This window comes from Numenius arquata, chromosome 9 (genome assembly GCF_964106895.1).
Source record: "Numenius arquata chromosome 9, bNumArq3.hap1.1, whole genome shotgun sequence".
NCBI lineage: Eukaryota > Metazoa > Chordata > Aves > Charadriiformes > Scolopacidae > Numenius > Numenius arquata.
In genome coordinates this window covers 24,481,358-24,506,637 of record NC_133584.1, presented here as the reverse complement: position 1 = coordinate 24,506,637, position 25,280 = coordinate 24,481,358, and the positions used below count along the sequence as shown (strand labels likewise).

The following is a 25,280-nucleotide window of genomic DNA, read 5'->3' as shown; positions in this document are numbered from 1 at the left end:
CGATGAGTCAAATCAGGTTCACCTTGTTTCCACGCACATCACTGCCAAACAGCCCCTGCAGTTGCTCCTCCAAAATTACGCAGGGCTGAACGCAGGCAAACCCCCCCGTCGCCAGCATCAGCCCGTTGCAAACCCTGTGGCTGAAAGCACGATGAAATCATTCCTCGGTCATTCCCCACCTGGCCTTTATCTGTGCCTTAACGAGGAAAAAGAAAGAAAACTCCAAACTCAGCTTAAATGGAGAAGAAATAAAACTGCCCTGTAAATACAGATTTAAGTCTCCAGCCTTTTTATTTATACAAGGATTCAAAGAACATATTTCAACTTTAGATAAACAGTGCAAGAGAGTTACAAGTACCTTGGTAACAGAAAGAAACAGATAACTGTCCAGCTATGCCAATAAGTGAAATAATTCTTACTTCTGCAGATAGAAATGCATCTGTTTAAAGCAAAGGTGGACTTTAGATATTTCGCTATACCTTAGCCCCTACCAAGCCCACCGGAAAACAACAGGCAGTTTGTCATTTGTAAATGATAAGTAGCTGCGCTCTCAAAGCCTTTTGAGACCCTCGCCCTTAGTTAAAACATACACATTATGGCACAAAAGAGCAGGCTGGAAAGACAGAGACACTTGGAAATCCACTATTTCTGGTTCTCCCCCTTCCAGGGACAGGGGTCCTCGTTAATATTTTTTCCTAGGCCACTACTCCCCGCTGCATCCCTGCGAAGTATGAGGCCTTTTCAAACCGAAACACCACGAATCGCCACCTCGATAACATCGAAGCAAACGTTCCTCCCCAGCCACCCCCCTTCCCCAGAGCTCCCCATCTACGTACCCAACGCACGGCAGCCACCAGCCACCGCCGTGGCTGCAGCCCTCGGCTGCCACCGGGCTGGGGAGGTTTGTCGCAACCGTTTCGAGCAAGTGGTAGCCCAGGAAATGTCATTTATAAGCACTGAAAAGGCCACAGGCTCCGCGCCAGCCCCAGCGCAGGCTCGGGGCTTGTCTGGGCCTGGGCTGACTTCAGCTTGTTGAGCTGTGCCAGCAGATGCCTAATTTTGGGGTAACTATGGTTGGCTTTGGGTTTGCTTTAGTGTAGAGCGATACGGGGTCAATACCCCGGGGGGACTCGGCTGTCTGGGCTCCGCAGCGGAAGGTGGCATGGCCAAATGCAGCCCCGGGCCACCAAACTGCAACAGGTTGGGGAAACCTCTTCGGGGTAACGAAGAGAACAGAAAAGCTGAATAACGGGGAACTGATAAAAAGCAGCAGCGTAGGCAGAGTATGTGAAGAGGAATCCAAAATAAACCCAAGCAGACCCGGGGCCGAGGAGGGAGGAAGCGTCAACACCAACATCATGCGCCTCCTGGCAAAGAGGGGGAGAGCCCCCAGACCTGCCCTCGCCGCCTGCGCAGACCTTGGGCTGCCGACCACGACCGTGTCCAACCCCAGCCCGGCTCCAGGAGGGCTGAAGCATCATCACAGAATCACAGAATGGACCTCTGGAGATCATCTAGTCCAACCCCCCCTGCCAAAGCAGGTCCACCTAGAGCAGGCTGCACGTCCTCGGGGCCCAGAGGGACACTGAAGCGTCAGCTCAACCCCAGCCACAGTGGGGAGGGATATCAGGGAGGCTTTCTCCTGTGTGATGGTTTTCACTGTATCCTTGAGGCTTTGCCTTCTTAATTTGGACTATCGGGTTTTTATTATCAAAACAGGGCCAATAATTTGGGCTACTAAATTGTTAAAATATTAACTGGAAGAGCAGTAAATCCTTGGCTTCAGATTTGAGGTGTGTTCCCCCCTGGGGCCCGTAAGAAGCTTTAGAGGGTAACAGGCTGACAGCAAACGCTGACTGCACAGAAATGGAAACGACAGGGACTTTCCTTTCAATCTCCCATTCAGCAAAGTAAAACATTGACCTTGGCAGTCATGTGTTAAAACTCCCAATCCAACCCAACCGTTTTTTGAAGAGGGTACAACGTTTCAGTGCCCCTTTCCCCCCGCCCTGTTTTTTTTTCCGCTTTGGATGTAAAGTTTCTGCAGGATTGGTTGTGGGGATTTCTGTAACTGAAGGCTAAATTTGTATTGGCAATTGCTAAAAAAAAAAAAAAAAAAAAAAAAAAAAAAGACAGGAACTCTTTAGAGCAATAGAAGTAAAACGTGGAACTTGACATATTTCTAGAAGCAAATAAATCTGTATAAACCCATGAGCTGTGTTTATCCATTCCTGGGTTTTGATGGGTCTGCTGGTGCTGTCTGTCCTTTAGCCGGCGTCCAGCATCCTGGCTTTCATTTCTGAAACCCTACCAGGTTAGATCAGAAGGTGGAGAGCAGGAAGGAAGGACACCAAGTCAGTAACATCAGTCACTGTGACTTGGAGTAGCTGGTCAAAACTGGCCTAAAATCTCTGCCCAGTGTGACGAACCATGAGCATCGTTACCTGGCCCCAGGACAAGGTGGGATCCCTGCCCCAGGAAGGGCAGGCGACAAGCTCCCTCTGCACCTGCCTGCGCCAGATTTTGGTGTTACCTTGCTCATGTTCTCGTCTTTCCTTAAATTGCACATTCTAGAAACTGCTAACGTTAAAAATGTTGCTTCCCCCCGCGCCCCCCCCGCCCAGTTTCTTAGAAAACAGCCGAACCCCAGCCTCATAATGTTTGCTCAGCCCAATGGCACATTTCCTCTGGCAGGACAGAGGAGAAATGCTCCAACACGTGCTGTGCAGACCAGCAAAGCAGGAGATAGATACAGCTCTGCCCTCCCTCTTGCCCGCAGTAGAAACACCTTTGAAACTCAAACCCAACCCCATATGAATGAAGCCCAACCCCTGGGCGTGCTCTTGGCCCAACTGGTCACAGTGACTGTGTCGTATCTATCACATCTGCTAAACCTACATCTCCAGCTGACGTTTGCCCTACCTGTGAGGTACAGAAGCCTTCTGGAAGCCCTGAAGCACACAGCCCTACAAGCACAGATACTCCTACAGCTACGTGAGGATATTTATATCTTTCACTGACCACCCCCAGTCTCAAAACCCAGCACAGAATCCACCCCACCAAGTATTTTGGGGTTTGGGCAGCCGCCTGTGTGACCCAGCGGCTGGAGCGTGGTGGGATGGGGTGGCCTGGCCCTTCCCGGAGCTGCTGGTGGGTGTCTGACCCGCTGTCTCACCCCATCCCTCAGCAGTTAGGGAAGCGTGGGAGGATGGGGAAGGGACAGGGAAAGTGGGAATTCACTGAAAAACCTACGATACAACAGGAACAAACACCAAAAGAAAAAATATCCCAAACAAAACATGTCCCATCCTTGTGTCCTCCCCAGTAGGTGCTACCTCGAGTCAGACTCCTGGGTAGGGACATGCCCAGGGCTCATCACCACTGGCCCCTCTCTGCCCTAAGGCTGCTGCCTGGGAGGTTGCTACCGCACATGTGAGCTCTCGCAACCAGCCCCAATGCTGCAGTTAGTAAAAAGTCCCTGGTCTTTCTTACCACCAAAAAAAAAAGGATTCCCATCCACGGCTGGGGCCATGGGAGGAGGAGGAGGCAGCACAACTGTCTGTCAAGCGGAGAATCCCGCTGTGAATATTTTCATCTCTCTGTTACCTACGACGGTACTGCACTGCAGATAGAAATTGGACCATTATTACTTGGGTAAAAAATGGCTTTCCAACTAGCATGCAAAGAAAAAATACCCCAAACCCCAACCCCTAACACTCACTCCCAATCACTTAGATGCAGGAGACCTACATTTCAAATTGTCGTCAGCTACGAGCTCTAGTCAAGAAACCCACTTGTGACCTTTCCAAAGAAAAAAGGGAGTTCTGCGTTTTTGGGTCCAACAGCCAAACTGTTTCAGTTCAACCCACCAAACCTGCTCAGGCTCCTACGTACGCCGCTGGAAGCGAAGGGCCATCTCTGCCTGCCCAGGACGTACAGAGGAGGAAAAAAAAAAACCCGAGAGAGCCCCTGGATGCAGCCCTGGAGAAGCTCTGACGGTCTCCATCTCTCCGCGCTGGGAAGCGGCGTTGCTCTCGGCGCCGTCGTGCTTTGGGCAGCGGCAGGGTAAGCAGCGCTGGGGCCAGCGGCTGGGGAACAAGGTCGGGGCAATTGCATATTCCACTGGAGGCAGCAGAAGAGCTGCCCCCCGAGGGGCCGGCCGGGGTGGGTTCCCCCCGGAGGCCTCCCCACAAAGGCTTGTTGCAGCCCCGAGAGCCAGTTTGTGGCAATAACAAAAGTAAAACAATGAGGTACGGAAAGAAGGACCCAGCACTGGGGAAGAGACCAAGAAAGAAGAAAACAGCTCGAGCACTGCCAGAAATAGCAAACAACTGAAACCTTTTTCTCTTCCCTCTTTTTTTTTCCTTTCTTTTTTTTTTTTTTTTTTTTTTTTGCCAAGGTGAATTAAATATGTCCTTTTGTCGGTCGGTCGGTTGGTTGGTTTTGGCAAAGTGAAGCCCTCGGCCGCAGTCTCTTTCCTGGCTGTGCTAGCGAGTTACCGGCACAAGTGCTGCGCGGCAATGAAAGCCACCGAAAGGAGGAGGAGGAAGGCAGAAGGCAAAGATCTGCTGCTGGCCCCATTGATGCCGTGTCCAGATTGCTTAGGAATAGCGTGCGTTTCTGGCTGCCTGGTGCTGGGGCTCTTAGAAAGTCTTTTGCCACAGACGTCGTCAGGACAGCTGTCACCACTCCCAGAGCCACTCATGTCGTCACCTGCGCAGAGACAAACATGGGGTGAGCCCCGACTGCCTGCCTTACGGCAGGTGACATCCCTGCCATCCCCTTGCTGCAACCTTGGGGAGCCCTGGCCACCAGCCCTGCCCCAGCCATCTCCTCCTCTCTGCTTCCCCCTCTCTGGGATGCAAGCCCATACCTGGTCTCCAGCTGACTTTAACCACGCACTGCTGCAGCAGCTGGAAACTGCTGAAGCACCTCTGCTGTGAGGACAGGCTGAGAGAGTTGGGGTTGTTCAGCCTGGAGAAGAGAAAGCTCCAGGGAGACCTTATAAGTCCCTTACAGTACCTAAAGGGGGGCCTACAGGAGTGACGAGGAGGGACTCCTTATCAGGGAATGGAGTGATAGGACAAGGGGTAATGGTTTTAAACTGAATGAGGGTAGATTTAGATTAGATATTAGGAAGAAGTTCTTCGCTATGAGGGTGGTGAGACAGTGGAAGAGGTTGCCCAGGGAAGTTGTGGATGCCCCATCCCTGGAGGTGTCCAAGACCAGGCTGTATGGGCCTTTGAGCAACCTGGTCTAGTGGGAGGTGTCCCTGCCCATGGCAGGGGGGTTGGAACTCGATGATCTTTAAGGTCCCTTCCAACTCTAACCATTCAATGATTCTATGAAACCTCCGGAGCAGATGGGAGCAGTGGCCCCATCAGGAGGGCTGGGCTGGGACTGGAGAGAGCCCCTGAGATTTCAGCAAGGCTCTGAGAGCAGCACAGCCTCCAGCCACCCCCCAGCAAGGTGGCCGCACTCGAGCAGACCCTCTGCAGCCCTGAACCAAAAGCCAGGTTGCCACAACCCCTCTCTGCCATCCGGGCCCATCTGCAGGGTCTGCACGGAGGCTCATGCAGGCTGGTGGGGTGGCTGCTCAGCTCCTCTCACCGGCCACGGACCCCTCCAGTTCTGCTAAACTCACTTGCGTCTTGGAAATCCACATCGTTCCCGATGTTAGCATTGCCCAGACGGTTTGTCATGATCTTTAGCTGCATGATTTGCTGGCGAATGGTCATATCTGGCTTGGTGATGTCCACCTCCACCTCCGGGTTGTTAATTTGATTGGCCAAGCCGTCCCCCATCACTTCGGGCAGGTAACTGCAAAGGAAGGCGACAGGTTTAGATGTCTCCCTGCAGCTGAGATCACCTCTCCCCATTACAGACACCGGTGATAATCCAGCCTCTTTGAACCCCAAAGAAGCTGCAGTTGGTGGTGTTGGCTTGTTGAATGACCTCTGTATACTGGTGTTTGCTGCGGGGCAGCCAGATCTTCGGACGGCCGAGCCATGCTGCCATGGTAAGACCCCATCAGAGCCCGGCGCTCTCCCTGAGGCCACCTCAGCTTGCAGGAGCTGGCTGGAGGCCTTCCAGCATCACTGTCCTGGCATGGGGAGGGGTCTCCTGCAGGAAAGGCTGAAGCTCTCAGGCTGGTACCTGTGGAGTCACAGTTACATTCCCCGATGGAAAAGCTCTGTCTATACAGGAGGCTGAGGAACACCTTCATCCCTGCCCTGGTTAAACGCTGTGGGGGTTCACACCCTGGGACAACTGAATGCCCCCCGCCCAGTACAACCAGACAGGCCCCCAGGGAAGGTTCAGTTAACTGGGAGCTATCAACCAGCAACGAGAGCTGCGCTGCTCCCTTCAGCAGTGCCCCAGCCCATCTGCTCCTGCACATCTGTGGCACTGCCAGCAACAACGTGAAATGTGGAAGAACCAAAGGTGCAGTCTCCAGGCTAGCAGGGACCAGCCCAGCAAGTCCGTGGAGAGGAGTGGAGAAAGGTGCATGTCCAGCAGCTGCCCATCTGCCCTCACAGCCATCCGTTAGCCCTCAGCCATGGGTGGGAGGTGGTTTCTGCAGCTGCTTGATGTCACCTGAGTGCCTCCTCTCACGAGGGAACAGCAGTTCAGAGCAGGTATGGATAAAAAGATGTGTACGCAATTCTCAGCAACGGCTCTGGAGTCTGTGGGGTAAATCCAGCCCTCCTGCCTTCTCAGTGCATGTGGAATTGCAAAACTGCTTAATTAGTACAAACCTACACAGTTATTTCATGGTGAATGCATTTCAATGCTTAACCTCCCAACACACAGCAAAATGACAAAAGGCTTGACATTCCCAGGTACCAGTTTTTCAGGAAACACAGCATTTTTGGGGACAGGGACAGACCTTTCATCTCAGTCTGAACAAGTGGGACTGGCTGAGATGATGTTTAAGTGCCTTTTATCAAACCCTCGCTCTCTCACCCCAGAACAGTGCTGTCCTGGCACCTTGACCCTCTCCATACCTGCCCTTGCTCATCCCGTTCCAACACTTGTCGTCTGCTGCTGAGCTGGCCATTACTTTTTTGCTGCACAGGCTGCCAGGAAGGGTGATCCAGTAAGTCTTGAGAGCTGTCAGATTCCCTTTGGCATCTAAAACCTGTAAACAAAGAGGATGCTCAGGGCCAGGAAAGCTCTGAGGTGCTCCAGGGCTGTGGAAAGGACAAGGATTCTGCCTATTTTCTTTTTTTGTATTGTTTTACCACTGCAAAGTCTGTTTTTATGCAGACAGGGATGTGTCACCAACCTTCCCCTAAAGACCAACCTTCAACCCAAGCACCCAAGGCTAAAGGTTACATGCTAAGGACTGTTCTGGTACCATAAGATTAACCAGAAGATGATCTTCTAGGCCATGACAAGCACCCCTGGTGGGAGCCAGCAGGGCTCTGCCAGCGTGGGACAGGCATGTGTCTATGAGCGAGGAGCCTCTGAAATGTGGGACCATGGCAGATGCCACAGCTCATCGTCCACAGAATCCAAAATCTCCATGGAGGAGTACCTCTGGCCCCAGTATCCAGGCCGGGCCACCTGAGGCTGAATGACACTAAAGGCAAGGAGCCTTTTCAGGTAAGTTTGGCACCAAATCCCTGAGATATTATCAGTTCTCAGCAACCTAGACCGGGACTCTGTGCCAAGGCAAGTCAGATGTGCTCAGGTCACACCAGCACTCGCTGATCTGATCTTCTTCAGACTCGCCAGCAGAGGCGATTCAGCAGCCTGAGGGGTGGTCTGACCTGACCCGCAAGACCCAGTGCTGCATCAGTTGGGCTACCAGGGCTACTGGGGCTCCCAGGGAGGCAGTGCACCAGCCTGCCCTGGCACACTGGCGGGGAGAGAGCTTCGGAGGCAAACTCACCAGCATCTTCAGTGCTTGTGCAGAGGATTTTTCTTCCAACGGGACCTTCCCCCGCCTTTTCTTGTCCTCACTGCTGGAGCCTTTTGTGCTGATTTTGGGATTTCCACAGCCTTGGAAAACCTGAAAAACAAACCAAACTCTCTATCCTGTGCTTTGATACTATTTCTTTAATTAATTAGCACTCCACAGTTATGTTGTTGTTTTGTTTTTTTTTTTTTTCTTCTTAAGTATGTTTATCTTTCCTGCCTGCAAGATCTCCGAGATTCTGGCTTAGTTTGTGGTCAGGTTACTCTACTGCCAGGATGTGTCGTCAGCACACTGTAACTGGTTTTGGCTACCGCTATCGAGCAAAATGTTCAGTGCTAACATAAAATTACCGCATATTTTTGCATGAGTCACCAACGTTGATATTAAATTATTACTAGCAACTTCATCTGTTCCTACTATGATTGAAAAATAAAATTCTGGTAAGAACAAGATGGGTGTTGCTCACACTCCTTACACCAATGGTGTGGGCTTCAAGATTGCAGAGCATGTGAGCTTCATTGGTTCGAACAACAGACCGAGGTGGGACTACCCCAATGACTCTTGCAATCTTTGGGTACCTCCCATCATCCTAACTACCTGCCCAGGCGTGGTTTGTAGCCAAAGGAGAGCAGAAACACTTTGAAGGTACAAATCCTCAGACTTTGCCTCTAGGACGAGACAAAGGGTGCCCTGGAAGTGCCTGTTTCTCCCAGTCTCTGCATGACCAGTCCAGGCAACGACACCTCTGCTGCAGATAGCCAGTGCTCAGGCAACTGAGCATTGCCGTGGCTGGTGGAGTGCTCAGACGACCAGATTTAATGAAGCGTCAAAGGTCAGGAGGGCCTTTGCACTGTCAGTTTGATTGAGGAAACATCAGCCTTTACAAAGAAAGCCATCTGATGCGAAAAGGTAGTTCCAAGCTTGTTGTGGTTACCAGGTGCTGTCAGAAGGTACTGGTAAATTCGTCTTTGCGCGGTGTCTCCTTAAAGCAGAGAAATAAAGACCTCGGAGAGGAGCACTGCAGACACAGCTTGTGCCAGCTGCTGGATGCTTTTGCTAGTGGATTCTGACAGCCATCAGCAAAGTCCTAATCTAGATGAGTCCCTGTGAGACAGTGAGATCAGCGGGTGTCACTGGTGTGTCTGAGGGCATTCAGTCCAGAAAGCCCCCTCCTGGGGTGCACGGTCCTGATGACCAGATGGATCCAACCACTATGCAGCTCAGCACCAAGCCAATTTGTTCACACCTCTCCTTTGCTCCGTGCAAAAAGCCCCGCCTTGAGAACTGCCTATAGAGCATTTTCAACTTGGTCCTACCAAAATAAACCAAATTTGATTTCACTGCTGTATCTTTCCTACTGGCCTATTACTGTCGTTTGCAGGAAAATACTCTTTTGGGAGGTAAAAGCCCCGGGAGGTCTCCAGGACAGTGGCTCTTGTCGCAGCTCCAGATCAGCATGGCATCAAGGTGATCCTCTTGCCAGCCCAAGGGCTTTAGGTGAGCAACGCCCATTACTGATGGGGAGGACACGTGTCCTGCAGACTGAGGTGATCAATAGCCTCCTGCATAATGACAGCAAATGGACGTTTGCAGCCTTTGATAGCTTCTGCTGCCTGAAATCCATCGGAGAGCCTCATGGAGCAAGGGGGAGTGGAAGGAAGCAGGGAGTGCTTGCGATGCAGTGAACACAGGGCTTAGTACCAAAAGCGTTTCTTCCCAGTTTTACCCCAGATCCCAGGAGAATCTGTGACTGAGGGTGTCACTGGGTCCAAGGGCCACTTCTGGCTCTTCTCACAAATGGCAGGCTCTAGGCTGGTAATGTCTAAGCCCTCAGCTGCAGCCTGACCTTGCTGCCCTCAGCCCTGAGAGAGAAGACTCACAGGACTGGCCTGGGCCAGTCCCAAGCTCATCTGACAACGATATCCTTTACCTGAACACATTGCCATGCTCAAAACAGAGCTTAGAGCTGCAGCAATCTGCAGGTCCTGACCTCTGCTATCAGTGCCACCAGCAAAGCCACATTCACCTGGTCACCAGACCATACTGAGCAGCTTATCAAACATGCTTGGTTGCTCCAGTCAAACACCACTTAGACTATTTACTCCTTTTCATTTTACCAGATTTCCTATATGCCCCTTGGAAACACCTTTCTTTGCAGATGATGCCATGTTTTCCCACATCATGGGTTTCTTTTATGTGGACAACTTCAGTCTCATGTAACAAGGGAAGAAAGAATATGGCCTTTCATGTCAAAAAGAAACCTAAATGAGTACTTGGATGCATGCTGCTGTTAGCGTTTTGACGTGTGCCAGTGAATTCCTGCTTGGCTAAGCAATACTTCTGGCCCTTCTCTTCTCCAAGACCCAGTTAGGACCTGCCCCGCTCCTTTCATCTGCATCTCTGCCCTAATTGTGGGATAGCTGCAGGACTTGGGGAATGTCTGGGCAAAAAGCAGAAGCCCTGGAGGGCTGGTTTTGCTCCCAAAGCTTCTCTTACCTGCATCTACAGAGGTGACTCTGGTTAAGTGGGGAAATATACTAAAAATAGAAGACTAATGGAAGAGAGCTTCATGATATACTTCTTGGAAGACAGGTGAGCATCAGAAGAGACAGTTTTATACTCTCCAGATGGACTGCCAGACTGCAACTCTGTGCCACAGATACGACCCAATAGCCCAGTGTTTCCACTGCAGAACATCACCCCAAGGCAGGTTAAAGCAACGGCCTTCTGTCACTAGAGACTGTGCACTTTCTGTGGATGCCTCCGCTCAGCCAAAATACTTCAGGACTCTTCAGACACAGAGGCACCCGACAGCAAATGGCACCATGCCTCCCGCAGTCACTACGTAGGCAGTCCCAACTTGCGTGTCTGTACCTAAAGGAGGAGGCTGGGTGGATGTGGCAGGGAGAAATATCTGGAAACACCTGAGAAGGTTTTTGCCTGTGTAAAGTGGGTAGTTTCCTATCATTAAAAGAGTGGGCATTTGATTGCTTTCATCTTTCATCTCCTTTAGTTCAGCTGAATAGTGAGCACAGAAGACATTTGGTCCTGGCAGTTACAGACGGTGTATCCTCACCCAGGCCCAGGCACACGCTCTTACCTTGGCTGTGAGCGAATCTTTGTTTTCTTGCAAGTTAGAAATAGCTTCGGCGATCCTCACGTGAATGGTCCCTATTACAGTGTCTACGTTGTATGGTCCATCAATCCGATCAGCCACCACGGCCAGGGAATCTAGTAAAACAGACAGAGACATCGCTCATCAGACTCTGTACAAACCAAGTTAAAGATCATGCTCATGCTGGGTGGGAGAAGCGGTTGGCTTCTTGGCAGGCTTGTTGGGAGACATCTCTCCATTTTCACATCTGCTCACTTTCCTCTGGCATGGGACAGCTGTCCCTTCCCAGCACACAGGTGAAGCCTCCCTCAGTGGCAAAGGAACAGAGGTCACCTCCTGCAAATGGTAAACGCAACTTGTATTCACATAAAGTGACCAACATTTCCCGGGGTGCTACAGAAAGGAAAAATTGAAAATTGGTGCAGAAATAATAAGTAATTTCTAGCAATTCTTGGCCCTAACCTTCTTAACTCATAGCATGTCTTCAGTAAAGCACCGCAGCCAGCAGAAAGTGGGAGAATTGGGGTCGATAAAGTGCCAAAAGTACTGGATGTGGGACAATAGCTTCTGTGGCAGTGAAGGAGTGAGAAAAGGAGTAATTCTTCTCACCATCACCTCTGGAAGGACAACACCTAACCAGCCAGGGAAATACCAGGCTACAAAGGCAGAGAAGCAGAGTAAAGTGCCCACAATGGTAAAACGCCACTGGTAAACAGGACAGGGAGTGACTGAGTGGTGCCTCTTCCTCTCAGCTCCTCTTATCTTGGAAAGCTCTGATGTCCAAGTGCTCGTGTCTGACCTGGAAGCTCCTGCCTGGATGGCTGCTTTAGGATGGTGCTTGGCTTACAAAAATATTACTAACCTCTGCCTACCTCCAGAGATGATTCTCAACACCCAGGTTAGGTCTGAAATAAGCCTATATGCTCATAGAGCTCGGGCCACTGGAGAATGCCACTGCAGAGGAAAGCTGACATACTCAGTGTCCAGTGAGATTTAAATAGGATCTCAGGGCAGGGACTGGGTTTGGACATCTAAAATGGGACCTTAACCATGTCTGACTTTGCCATTCAAAAATTGTAATTCTGAAAGTCACTGCTAAAGCTGCTGCTGCCTCAGTTTCCTACCACTTGTGCTTTAGTAGTCCGGAGGCCAGGCAAGCATAAGCTTCATCAGCATTTAGGGACTTGGCATTCAGTTACGTGTGATCACAGATGGCTCCAGTGTGGTCTGCGTCTCCCAGGGCACACCAGAAACCTCCCAGCAGGACAAGGGATCTGTCAGAGCCCTGGGGTGGCCTGCACTCACCTGGAGTAGAAAGCGCGTAGTGTTCCTGTGGCCTTGCCACATGGAAGAAAACAAGCGTGATGGCTTCGTGGTGTTCTCCTCTACACAAAGAGGGTCAAATCCCAGGGTCAAGGTCGGAGATCGGTACCATTCACAAATGGAGTTATTAATTAGGAGTGATTAATTCTTCTGTCCTAAATCCTGATACCTCACCCATCAGCCTGGCAGGAGACTGTCACAGCAGATGGTGTGATGTTGGAGAAAAGCTTATTCAGCACGTGTTTATACTGCCGACATTAGTCAGGAGCAATGAACCCACCAGGTGGATTACACCCGGCAGTTCAACAGAGTATCAGTAAAACATGTCCTTCAGCCTACACCATCCCACAGCCTGTATGTGTCACCCGTGATACTGCTTTAAAGGACTGACGCTTATCTTTGAGCTGCACAGCAAATTTTCTTCGAGCAGGAGTCCAGCCAGCTGGGGCACAACCACGGACCACTGCCACTTCATAGAATGGTTTGGGTTGGAAGGGACCTTAAAGATCAAGTTCCAACCCCCCTGCCATGGGCAAGCCAGCAGGACTCAGCAGAAAGACCTCAAATGGCTTCCATGAGGTCTAGGTGAGGTTTGTGAAGAAGCGCTAGGTCCACAGTGGACGCAGAGTGCTAATAACGAAGGTCTCATCCAGAGCTTACTGCTGTCAATTTAACAGCATGCTCAACCCTCTCAAGTATGTCCTCTCTGCTGTTACATGATTGATGTTCAAAGGGCAAAGACTAGATGAAGGACAGCATAAACCCACAGAAGACACCAGATCATGCCCACAGGGCTCACAGTCCAAAAGCAGGTCCCGCCTGCGGGGAGCAAGGGCAATAGTCAAACAACCGGGAGGGCTCAAACCTCAGCCAGTCTGGAGCATTGATCACACAACACTCTTTGCTCAGGTCTGTAATATAGGATTTAACAATATGTAAAGCCACAGCTTGGAAACATTATGCATTTATTTTCAGCACTTAGAAAAAAAGGTTTCACTGGTTAGCTCGAGCAAGACTGGAAACAAGGGCCAGTTTCCAAGTTAAAGTGCTCTCTTTTCCTGCAACACAGTCCTATGGCATCACTGATTTCTAAAGCTAAACATGCCATAAAAGGGGGTAACATTTTTTTTTTTTGTATTCTGGGAAATAACATCTCCTGTACCATTAAAGAGCTCACAGTTTAACTTCGCTGCCACTCAGGGGTTGCAGTGTCATCTTCAAGACTGTATTTTCCTTGCAGAGGCACTAACGTTGAGATACAGACATTAAATCTCAGGCTGCACCCACAAATTAGTGATAAATTATGCCTGAACCACTTACTATAAAAATCTCCCTTAATTTGACCTGCCCTAATTTGTCAAAATGGAAGAGTAACTCTGTGTGTAGCGTAACAAAATCCTCTCCAGCTACACAGAAGGGCCTGGAGAAGGGTGAAGAACGGACAGTGCCAGTGAACTGCTGCCTTTGACTCCACGTCTTGCTCCAGTCCTTGATCAAATTGTGACCTCTGACACTAAAATGTACAACTGCAATTTGAAAGAAGCTCCGATTTCCTCCCAGCCGTCACCCCTTGACAGTGTCTCTTGGGGTAGAGGAAGCCAGAATAAGTACAAAATGCATCCGGAATTGCCTTTCTGTCAATCAAGGAGAGCTGCATGTTGACCTTTCCGGAGATGGGCAGTCATCCTGCCAGGAGAGCCGTGACAGGTAACAGTTGGCTTGCTCTGGTTGGGAAAGCCAAAACGCCATCAAAGTCCTGGCGTAAGCCCTTGGGGAAGGGAATATTCCTCCCCCTCTTTGGCAGCAGCCTCCCAAGTTGCTCTCATGGGGAACACTTCCAATTAGCCATAGTAAGCTGCCACTTGGTTCGTTAGCCCCCAGAGCGAGGGGGGCAGCTGGCCAACACACCTCACCAAGCAAGAGCACCGGCCTCCTTGCGCGGTGGTTCAATATTTATTTTGCAATGTCCCTTGAGAGGCAGATGACACCCCCTGAAATTCAGTGTGGTTGTTATTGTTAACACCACTACACGTCAACCCTGAGCCAGCCTGTCAGGCTGCAGCTGGCTAGCGAGCTGGCAGGCTTGCTGGCCAGGCAGTGGGTGCCAAGGCAAGGGAAAAGGTCAAGCCCAAAGCTCATCTCCTCAGGTTCCTGCCTTCTGTGAGCCCAGACAAACATCAAGGCTCCTTCAGGTCCCAAGACCACTCCAGGTCTAAATGTACAACCTGGGAGAAGAAGAGGAGCTTGCTGGGTGCTGCTCTGTGGGCACAAGGTGAAGTGAGAGCTTTACCACTGCTAGCAACCTCCCCTGATGGACTGCAGATGGAACAGGACGTGTGCTGCCACACAAACACATCATTTTCTAAATAAAGACCCTCACCAGCCTTAGACCACGTCCATCCACAAGCCACTCTCAGCAGTAGTCCACATTTAAACCAGGAGCCACAGGCTCTGGAAAAACAGCTGAGTGACACCCGAGGTCTTCTTAAAAAGGATGCCCAGGTCTGACCAGGCAATGCAGAATTTCCTGCAGAAACGCTTGGTTGAAGTTCTCCGGCCTGTATTGCACAGGAGATCAGATCACACCATCACAGTGGTATTTCTGGCTTTAAACTCAATGAAATGGACACCTCTATAAACATACAACCCACTTTAAAATACCCATCATCTTAGCTGAGTGACAAAATAAAAATGAAATGAGCTCTCTTCTTATTTAAAATACAAGTCTAATTTTCCCATTCCTGGTGACGCCTGTAACTTCCCCCCCCACCCCCCATGTCTTTGTTTAAGACACCTCTTTCTGTTTAGGAGTATGTGATTCCGATCCCTTTGCTCTCCACCCATGGAAAGAGTTTATGGCTTCATGTCTCTAGACTATCTCCCAAGGAGGGCAGCAAGTGCTTCTCCTGTGCTCTCCCAAGCGCTCTGGTAGGGATGAGGAGGCAGCTCCGACCATGTACAGGTGCCAGAATCTATCCCTGAGCTTCAACACTTGGGAGGGAAGGAAGAATTACTTGAAGGCAAAGTGTGGGCAATCCCAAATGAGCAAAGGCAAGATGAAAACTCCTCAAGCCCTTGTTAGCCAGCCCAGCAGTGTCCTTTCTAATGGTATTAAAGCCCAGCAAAATGTCGTGCAATAGCTTCTAGATGTCAGATCACCGACAGAGAAACTGTAGTGTAAAAGAGCCCCCAACGGCCCTTTCTTTACTCGCCAAACACGGCCTCAGCGAGTTCAAAAGGTGCCGTGAGAGGCAGCTGTGCTGCAGCAGAGGAAGGACGTCTTACCCATCAGGTACTTCCACTCGGTGTTCAGGTCCGCTTGGTTGGCCAGGCAGCCCTTCACGACGTTCAGGCAGTAGTTGTTGCAGGGCTTGACATTGGACATGCCCCGGCAGTGCGGGCAGTACATCAGCTTCATGATGGCGCGAGTGCACTCGTGGCTGAGAGACACCTGGGGGAGACAGAGGGGAGTCAGGCACACAGGATGGTCAGGGGGGCGTGTGGGTGAACCCTCCCCCCCTCCACTTCCCTGGGGTGAAGGAACTCGGTGTGATCTGAAAGGCAGCACGGTTCCCTGGGCGCATGGCTTCCCCTCTCACTGCCTCTCCTTCCCACCACCCTTCATCAGGTGTCAACCCTGTCAGAGGGAGGGCACCTCGGAGGCAAGTGCTAGTTCCTCGGGCTGCGTTTGAACCCAGGGATCTGGGAAAAACCTGTGTGTGAGCACCATCCCCCTTCCAGCCAGGTCTGGTGGCCACAAGGACAGCCTGGGCTGTCCGCTGGCTGCAGCTGTGACCCTGACACACGGTGCACGTGTGGCCCTGGAGCCTCTGCAATCAGTGCCACCGCCGTGCCCTTTCTGCAGGAAGGATTTGTTGTCACCGCCCGGCAGACGCAGGTGTCCCACCGCAAACTGCATCTCCGGCTTCCCGGGGGGGACACACAGCAGGGGCCTGGACATGGAAAGTTCTCAGCTGGCATCTTTGGAAAGGAGAATGGTGTTAGGGGGAAGACTCAAACAATTTCAAAAATACAGGCAATTGTGAGCACTCGACAGCGGGAAGTGATTGCTCTCTGAAAGCACTTCAGGAGCTGTGAGCAGCTGGCGAAGGGGGCCAACACACACCATGCCAGCAGCTTGCAGGCCCCGCACGTACAGCTGATGCTTTGCAGAGGTGACTCTGGAGGTGGCTTTGCCACCTTGAATTAAACCACCTTGGTCCCTTAAGCGTGGAGCCAGTGCAGGTGCAGAGCCCAGAGAGCAGGGCAGCAGCCTCTGCAGCACATCAAAGTCCCCCCAGACCATCACCCATGGGACAGTGTCCCCCTCTGACTGCCACGGGCAAGGGGCTCTAAGTGTAAGCTGAGGGAGGAATAACAACCTGGCAGACCCTGCAGAGATGCTGGCAGAGCTCAGCGCTCCCCTGTCTTACTGCTACAGCGTTTTCTCCTTTGCGGTCTTTTTCCATCTTTGCTCAGATCTATTTGCAATTCCCTTGTCATCCTTTTAAAACCATTTACAAAAATAAACATAAGTGTTTGCATCGAAGTCTCCCTTGGGACCAGGTACTTGGCACTCACAAGGAGCCCAAAGGGGGAAAAGTGATGGAAGGGGCAAATCTCGACATGGAAAAATCCCAGAGGCTCAAGGTGCAGCTGCAACGCTGAGAACTGCCCCGACCTCTTTATTAGGTGTGAAAAATACTTTGAATATGGCCTTTTAAGTTTCTTCTGGGGGAGTCCAGAAAGGTTCAGTTCTGAGGTAGCAGAGCGTGAACGTGCTGAGCCCACGATCAGAGGCTGAGAGAGAAAATCCCTAAACTCCCCCCCCTCCTGAAACTGCCTGTGCCGTAACACCTCTTTTCCAGCCTTGGAAAACAGATGCTGGATGGTGCTGGGGCTTCATCAGGCAGGAATGCAGTAAAATAACCTCGTGAGAACCTTCTCTAGGACCAGGACAAACATTCCTATGTCTCAGAGAGAGAACCCAAACGGAGCCCGCTTCCCTGCCCCAGCAGCCAGAGTGAGCCCTGAGACGCCTGTGCTCCACCAAGGCTGGAGGGGCTGAACCTCGCAGGAAACATGCCAAGGCTTCGCCCCGCTTCCTTCACCAGAGCTTTCTGCCTCCTCTCTGAGACAGAGAGAGGCGCTGGGCTGCTGTGCGGCTCTGCTGCCAGGAGATGGAGGCTTTGTCCCGCTGCACCGCACAGCTGCCACACGCTCCATACCCGGAGAAGCCAGTGAAGGCATCGCCTCTGCCGCCTCTGTGATCTGAGAGGGGATGCAACAAAGCGGAGGGACAGGCAAACAAAAGAACAGCTTATTCTTCATCTCGGCCTTTCAATAACCATGACTGAATAGCGACTGAAAAGACAACAGGTAAGAGGGTGTTGAACGCTAACACAGGCTGCTGCTGAAGACCTTCCGAAACCAGAAGCATTTACACAGAAAGCCAGGAAAGCCCCTTCCCTGGAGATATTCAAGCTGAAGCTCGACGAGGCCCTGGGCAACCTGGTCTAGTTGGGGGTGTCCCTGCTGACTGCGGGGAGGTCGGACTAGATGACCTTTGGAGGTCCCTTCCGGCCGGACCATTCTATGATTCTATGAAAGGAGCTGCGACGTCTCCTTACCCAGACAGAGCACTCGCGGATGTGAACCATAGGACGAAGCTCCAACCAACAGCATGAAACCCGTGAGGACAAACAGGTCCCAAACACAACTTTGTCTCCGTGTTTTACCGGCACACCCCATCACCGCTTGTCCCAGCTTTCCCAGCTGTGGCCGCGGAGCAGGGTAACCTTGCACAGCACGAACTCCCTTGAAACGTGGGACTTTCCCCAGCCCGGGTGAGCACCAGTGAGCAGCCGGTGGTTTGCCTGCACCCACACACACCCCTGGGAGCCCTGCGCAACCTTCTGGAGTGGGGGGAGCTGAAGCGCTTCGGCTGGGAAGCGGGAGCACAGCATCGCCTGCATGGGGAACACCTCTGGGGCGGTGCGGGACAGCCATCCAGTGGCAGAGAGGACGGCCACCAGCAGCTAGAAAAGAAAGCTATTTGGTACCCTGCCAGAGCCTGTGGGGGACGCGGAGAGAGGCAAGTGACAGATCTTGGCTCAGAAAAGCATCTCCAACACACTTAGCTTTAAAGTACAGTGTAAAGCCAGCAACCGTACTGGAGCTACCCAGGTGACCACTGCCAGCCTGTATTTAAATGAAGCTTGTGACAGGCCCAGTGGGCATTTCACCAGCACTTCTGCTTGCAGAATTTATCCTGGTCTCTGCATTTATTTTTGTGCTTGTCTTTTTCCAACAAAACAGAAAGGCCAGGCTGGATGGGGTTTTGAGCAACCTGGTCTAGTGGAGGTGTCCCTGCCCATGGCAGGGGGGTTGGAACTCGATGATCTTTAAGATCCCTTCCAACTCTCACAATTCTATGATTCTGTGACCTTCACACAGTGAGCACAGCAGCCCCTCGCCCACCGGAGACTAATGGTGTGGGGCCACCCTTGCCCTGCCACCACGCAGAGCTGCAGAAGGGGGGTTGGCAGTGGGGACCTGCTCCTCGGTGCCCAACTACTCCATCTGGTCCCCGGCACGACTGGTGAGCGCGGGCAGCTGCCAAGGCTCCCTGTGATGCAGACATCTGCCTGCCGTCCTGCAACCCACCTCCCTCTGACCCCTCCATGTCTGTCAGCCTGCCAACACTGCCTGTCCCCAGCTACACCGTCCACACTGGTGCCCACAGAGCAGCCACCTCCTGCCCACGCAGCTCCTGTGGGCTGCTGCCACCTGCCTTGGGGCACCCGAGGCTCAGGCTCAGCTCCTGAGGGTCTGGGGGGGAAAAAGCTGGTTTTGCACCTCAGCAAGGATCATTTCTAGATGTCAGAGAGAAGCTGTGCATGTACCACCAGCCTGTCACTTGCACAAGGTGGCTTTGTCTCCTGGGGGACAGTGGAGTGCCACACAGCCCCAGGCACGGGGACCCTGCAGCATCCAGGTGAGGTGGCATCCCTCATCCCCAGTCCCTAGCCCCAGAGCCTCTCCTCTGACGATGAGCAGGTGAGACATCCACCACCAGCTCTCACTCCACTGAATCTGGCAGGTGCCAAGTGTTCAACTTAATCTCTTGGCAGAATGGATAAGTATTAATTTTTGCAGGTGTAAGAGGCTCCACTCCCTTCCCCAAAGAACGACTCAAACCTCTCCTGTTGGCAGCAGCCCTCCTTTTTCACAGGCTGCAGAGGTGAACCGAGAACAGAGGGATGAAAGGGCAGGAAGAGGAATTTTGGAGAGTATTTTCTGCATGTTTTTCTTGGCCAGATCTCAGTTCCTTGCCGTTCCACCCAGTTTTCTGGGTGCACTTCTGCTCCACACAGGGCTTGGGGCTCTCAGAGCCCCTCCCAGCCCTGATCCTGCACCATCCCTTTGGGGGACTTGCAGCACGTTAAGGAAGAGAGTCCTTCAAACATCTTAGTCCTTGCGGACTAGTTTGCTGAAGTAAACTTCCAGGCTTTTTTCGGGTGTGCTGTATCCACGCAGGGGAGTCCCAGCCCCAGTTAGGAGGGGCTGAGATTCCCTCCCCTGTATGGATATGGCAGCTCTCCTGCCTGTTCACCTCTTGGGCACAGCCAGCTCCAGCAGTGGTACCAGGGAGAAGGCCTCCTCAGGCTGGAGCCATGGGACCACGCACCCTCCATGGTAGCTTGTTACACCCCCATAGTGAGAGTGAAGCAGTTTCTCCAGGCTGGCAAAGCCAAGACCGACCTCCACCTGCACACTGAGCCATCTTCACTTCCTTGTGCTTCTGCCTTCACCCTTCAGCCTTTAAAAGAACCTGAGACATTATGACCTACACCCCTGCCCAACAGCTAAGACCTGATGGAGAGCCCCTCTGGCTTCCCAGCACAGATGCGTAGTAACTGAAAGATCAATAAGCAACATCCTCTACTCATCACAGGTGGCCTGAAAGCAGGAGCACGCAAACTCCTGCAGATGGAGTGAAAGCTAACATAATTTCTTCATCTTTAAGTGATCTGGCACAGCACGAAGACAGTACATGACAATAATTGCTTTCTCTAAGTACCATCGACCTGGCCCAGCCTGTGGCTGGTTCTCCTTTAAGGAGACATGGTTCTCCTTTAACTTTAGTGGCACCTATCATCTTTTCTTAGCTCAGTGACCTAGAAACTGCATTAAGATGTCAAGAGAACAAGCACAATACATTGGAGATGCCGTTGCACAAGGATCTGAAAAAAAATGATTACTGAGAGATATGGCTTGGAGCCAGGGCACTCTTCATTCAGTTGTCAGAAATATAAAGAAATACGCAAAACAAAGCTAAGCCCAGCTTAAAAATACATTGTTCGTATGTCATTGCTCAGTTAAAATCCACATACTCTATTCTGATCCTAGTGACATCAGGGGGTACAGTCCCTTAAAGTGTGAGCCCAGTGATGAAGTGATAAGGAAAAAAATATCTTCTAAGATATACCCAAAATAGGGGACAAATTGGTATTAAGCAATAAATCATCTTAATTAAAACCACTTTGCAGCTGGGGCTACAGTAGTTGGTTCGAGTAGCAATGAGGTAATGCAAGGGGAACAGGTGGCTGCCTCATAAAAAGCCCCGTTCCACCATAAGCGCTGACATTTCAAGGAGGTTGTCATCAGGTATTATCCCGCGACTGTGGCTCGCAGCAAGCGCCGAGCTCTGTGCTTTTCCATGGCCGCTCTCCAAAGCCCGATGTGCCCGTACGTTGTTGGTGGAGCCACCCGACCAGATGCGAGTTGCTGGAGGCAAGCGCTTTGCCAGAGCAAAAGACCTTCGCAGACCCTCCTGTATCGTGCCTGGGGTGGAGCTGGAGCTTGCCCCCAGGTTTTGCCCACCTGGTAGCACAGCTGCCCAGTGCGACTGCTGAGCTGGGGCTCACCGGGCCACGCTTCGGCACCGGCGTTTGCTCAGCAGCCAGCAGAGAACGGGCACGTGTGGAGATAATACGACAGAAAATCGAGACTGCATAATTCTCAGCATTCGGAGTGGTGCTGGTTTCCCTAATTTTTGTCTCCTCCTGAGCAATGTTTAAATCAATTACAGTAAAATTAATGACTTTCGCAAGCAGTTTGCTGAGAGGACGGGCTGGGGGATTAGTCGCTAGCTGGGTTCCTTGCCACCCCCCAGCCAATTTAGAAAACATTCAGTGTGAAAGGCTTCTGACAAAAAAATAAACTCCTGCTATGTATTTTATTAATATGCTTTCCAAGCAGAGAATTACAGAAACACAGGAGGCTCAGGGACAGCAAGCAGCCACCTACTCTGCCTCCCTGCATTGAGACACATTTGAGGAGAGCTAAGTTATCCTTCATCTTACCTAAAACGTAACTTCAGGATAATTATAAGCTTTCTGAAGCGAAGACACAGAGCGGCGAAACTACCTGTAGAAGGGGAAAGCACTCAGCTCGAACAGGCACAGACACTTGAGGGACTGACGACACCTGAGCGCAGACAGTTCTTGGGACAGCCGGGGCTTTAGTCTCTCTAGGACACAAGGCAGCAGGGCAGCGCTCTGCTCAAAATGGGCTGGATTATTCCAGAACACAGGAAAAAGCCTCCTTGACCTTCCTCTGTGCCCTTAAGGAATAAATCAAATTTGTGATTTGCGTGTTCAACCCAAGTTATCTGTCTTTGCAGAGATACACGTGCTCACAGGCACCACAAGCAGGTTTTACAGAGCCATGGGATGCTTCTCTCTCAGACCCACCATTGTCTGTTCTTTCTCCCACTCAAGCACCAGGCCAGGTTATATGCTGATTTTCCAAACACCCCCCACTGATTTGTAGTCCTCTGTTCAGCATAAGGTTTGGTGCACGTCACAAGGGATGCAGAAGAGGGGTGCAGTTCCTCCTGGCCTGACCCTGGACCTCTCGGAATCTACAATAGTGGGAGGTTCGTTACCCTTCTGAACCGGGACCTCATTTGACAGGACACACAGAAGAACAGAGAGGTGCAAAGGAAAGGCGTGTTTTCTGCCGTTACCCTACTGCCTGGAAAATATTCAAGGGCCTCCGAAACACCCTGAGTAATACCAGGGCGCAGAAAGGACCGTGGAAGTGATTATATGAGTCTTACATCTTACTGAGTTTTCACAAGCGGTTTGTCTCTTTTAGCTAAAAGCTGCTACACCCTCCTCACTCCAAAAGCATTTCTTTATCCAAGCCAGTTATTTCCTGAAAAGGTGTCTGGGAAGACCAAAGAGCGAAGTGTGGGATGCAGAGAGGAAGGCCCTGGGGAAGAGCGACAAAGGAGGCCCTAGTGCTGGGACAAGCCTTCACGTCCAGGAGTTACAGGGTCTTATCCGTCAAGCAATGATCCTCCCTCCCAGCTTCCCAAGTGCTGAAGAAAAGTTGAGCTTTAGGAAGCCACAGGCATCTGGAAAACTGATTTAGCAGCGGCGGTACCAAGCTGCTCCCGCAGCAGCGGGCCTGGCTCCGGCCGGGGGCGAGGGGTGAGCCCCTCTCTGCTCCTCCCAAGCCGGCGGCTGTGCTCCTCCTGCACCCATCAGGGGGTGGCCAGGTCCTTTGGCACCCAGAACCTGCAGCCAAGCTGCAGATGCTGCTTTTGAAGTACTGGCTTCAAACAAGGAAAAAAAAAAAAAGCCAACCCCAAATCCTTTCTCCTTTTGAAGCCTGGCTTAAAAGCAAATGAGAACCTGCAGCCTAGCTGCAATGTGATGGGACTCCTCGGCCTTCAGGGGCCTTTAAGTACATCTGAAAGGCATTTAACACCAATAAAATAAGCTGAGCTCTTGCTGGTATTTTTCCTATCCCCCATCCCCTTGCGCATTCACCCCCGGGCTGCTGTGAGCCATCTGTGCCGTGCTTCCCAGGGGAACCAGGGTTAGGTAGAGGGGAGAGTTTTGGGGATGGAGAAGGAGGCCTGGGTGAAAAATACAGGCTGCTGGATGTGCTGCCAACCCCCCTGGCTTGTCATGGGGACAGGTCGGCTGATGGAGGGAGAAGGCTGAGCTAGTCCTTAAAGCTGTTGGTGGAGGTGTTGTTCTGTGGGATCTGTCCCTTCTAATAATGTTGCCCAAGGGAGTATGAGGTTGGCCCACAGGGAGGTCTCTGCGGTGTGGTTCACCAAGCTGGACCATGTCCCTGCCACATGGCTGGTCTCCCATGCCCTTAATGGCTGTAGCCTCTGAGGACCCAAGGTGGGCACAGGGACCTGTAGCCCCTGGCTGGGGTTTTGGCACGATGTGGGGACAGTTGGGGTGAACACAAAATACCTCCAGACATGTCAAAAAGTGCCTGCGCTAACTCTCAGGTATACTTTTTACTGTCTGAACGGCCATTCTAACCTCCAGAAGCCCCAGTTAAACCCAGCGACATCAGGCAACTGAGGTTTCCAAACCAACAGATGCTTTAAAGCCCACAGGTTACAGGCAGCGTTCTGGAGGCAGGCACGTGTGCTGGGCAGGTCAAGGCAGAAAGCACCTACAGCTGGAGACCTCCACAGGTTTGGGGCCGAACAGAGCTACATTGGTGGCTGCAGCCATTCCTAGCATCCCCGCTTACCTTCTTATGCATATTTTAAAGGCAGGTGATAGAAGTAAGGGAAGTTTTTTCTCACCAGCTGTGAAAAACCCATTCTGGGAGAGTGTTTAAGAGAAAACAGGTCAGCTCTTTAATCCACAGATCAAGCCATGTGCGCTGGGAAACGCAGGCGGGTGTTCAGAGCCACACCAATTACCCCAGACCCCTCAGGTGGAATTGTACAGTTGGGATAAAGTTGTCAGTATGAAGAACAGCAGCTACAAAATAAGGCCAGGCAGGGGAGTGGATTCTGCTGGGCTAGTGGTGAGGAGCACTGCCGAGCCACCCGTGGGACGAAGGGCAGCCCAGGAACATGCTCAGAAAGCCAGTCGTGCCCTCTCTTTTATAACAAGAGTGGCACTAGGAGGACAGATTTGTGTTTCAGCAGCGAGCTGGCCGGCTCTGTGATCGGGGCTACCTGCAACGTGGCAATTTCATGTTGGGAATTTCACCTTTACAGTCTCCCCCTAGAAAGACTCTCAAACACTACGACCAAAAACCAAGCCGGGCTGTGCTGTTCTTTGCATGGCCACACGCGCAAGCTGGAGATCTGGGCCACCAGCTCCATGCACCGGGCCACCAACTTCCCTGGTTGAAAGGAGAGGGAGCTGCAGGTGCTCCCAGGCCTGCGGAGGTGTGGGGGAGCCGGTGCGGGGAGCAGATCCCGCTCTCTCCACCACATGGCCAGCAGCTGCCTCCTGCGTGTTTATGCCAGCCCTGATGTAATTAGCACCTTGACGTGTGTTAAATGAACCAAGCCTTCCAATCTTTCAGAATAAAACTCTAAAAGAAACAGCTGCGAGGCTGCCAGAAATATGATTCTTTCAAAGTCTAATGATTTGTATAATCACTTCAGTCATTATTTTGCATCTTCCTTACACAACTGCACAGCCACTAGCCCTTGGAGCACAGGGAGTTTTAAGCTTCACCAAGCCCATTGCTCAAGACACACCGAGCGTGGTTCCAAACCCCCGTCAGGGATGAGAAAACGAGGGAGCATGGGCACAACGTGCTGGGGGGGGTGGCCGTGCTGGAGTCCGGTGGCAGAGTGGTAGGGCAAGGAAGACCCCGTGGTTTGGTGACCCTCTTGCTTTCACCTCACTGTGCCTGGCTCAGCACAGGGCGAGGGACACAGGGGATGGAGGCTGGTGCCAAATCCATGCCCCTTGCGCTCCAGCAAACCCGAGCGGGTGTTAAGCCTGAGGCCAGACAGACTGCCTGGGTCCGTCCCTGCCAGCCCAGCAGCTGGCTGGCCATTCTGCAGACTCAGGAAAAAAACCACATTAAAATAAAAAAAAGGCGGCTAGGGTAATCCAGCCAAACTGG

The 25,280-nt window shown here is 51.7% G+C and overlaps 1 protein-coding gene across 1 annotated transcript in view; it reads right to left on the bottom strand.

The window, feature by feature from the left end:
• Positions 1–4,393: 4,393 nt before the first annotated feature.
• Positions 4,394–25,280, bottom strand: part of GPC1 (glypican 1) — a 216,201-nt gene continuing 195,314 nt past the window's right edge. The window contains exons 4-9 of the mRNA XM_074153481.1: positions 15,648–15,813; positions 11,025–11,155; positions 7,898–8,017; positions 7,008–7,141; positions 5,645–5,820; positions 4,394–4,713 (exon numbers count right to left, since the gene is read on the bottom strand). Of these exons, the coding sequence (XP_074009582.1) occupies positions 4,496–4,713; positions 5,645–5,820; positions 7,008–7,141; positions 7,898–8,017; positions 11,025–11,155; positions 15,648–15,813 (945 nt within the window). The 3' untranslated portion in view covers positions 4,394–4,495. The remainder of the gene's footprint in view (positions 4,714–5,644; positions 5,821–7,007; positions 7,142–7,897; positions 8,018–11,024; positions 11,156–15,647; positions 15,814–25,280) is intronic.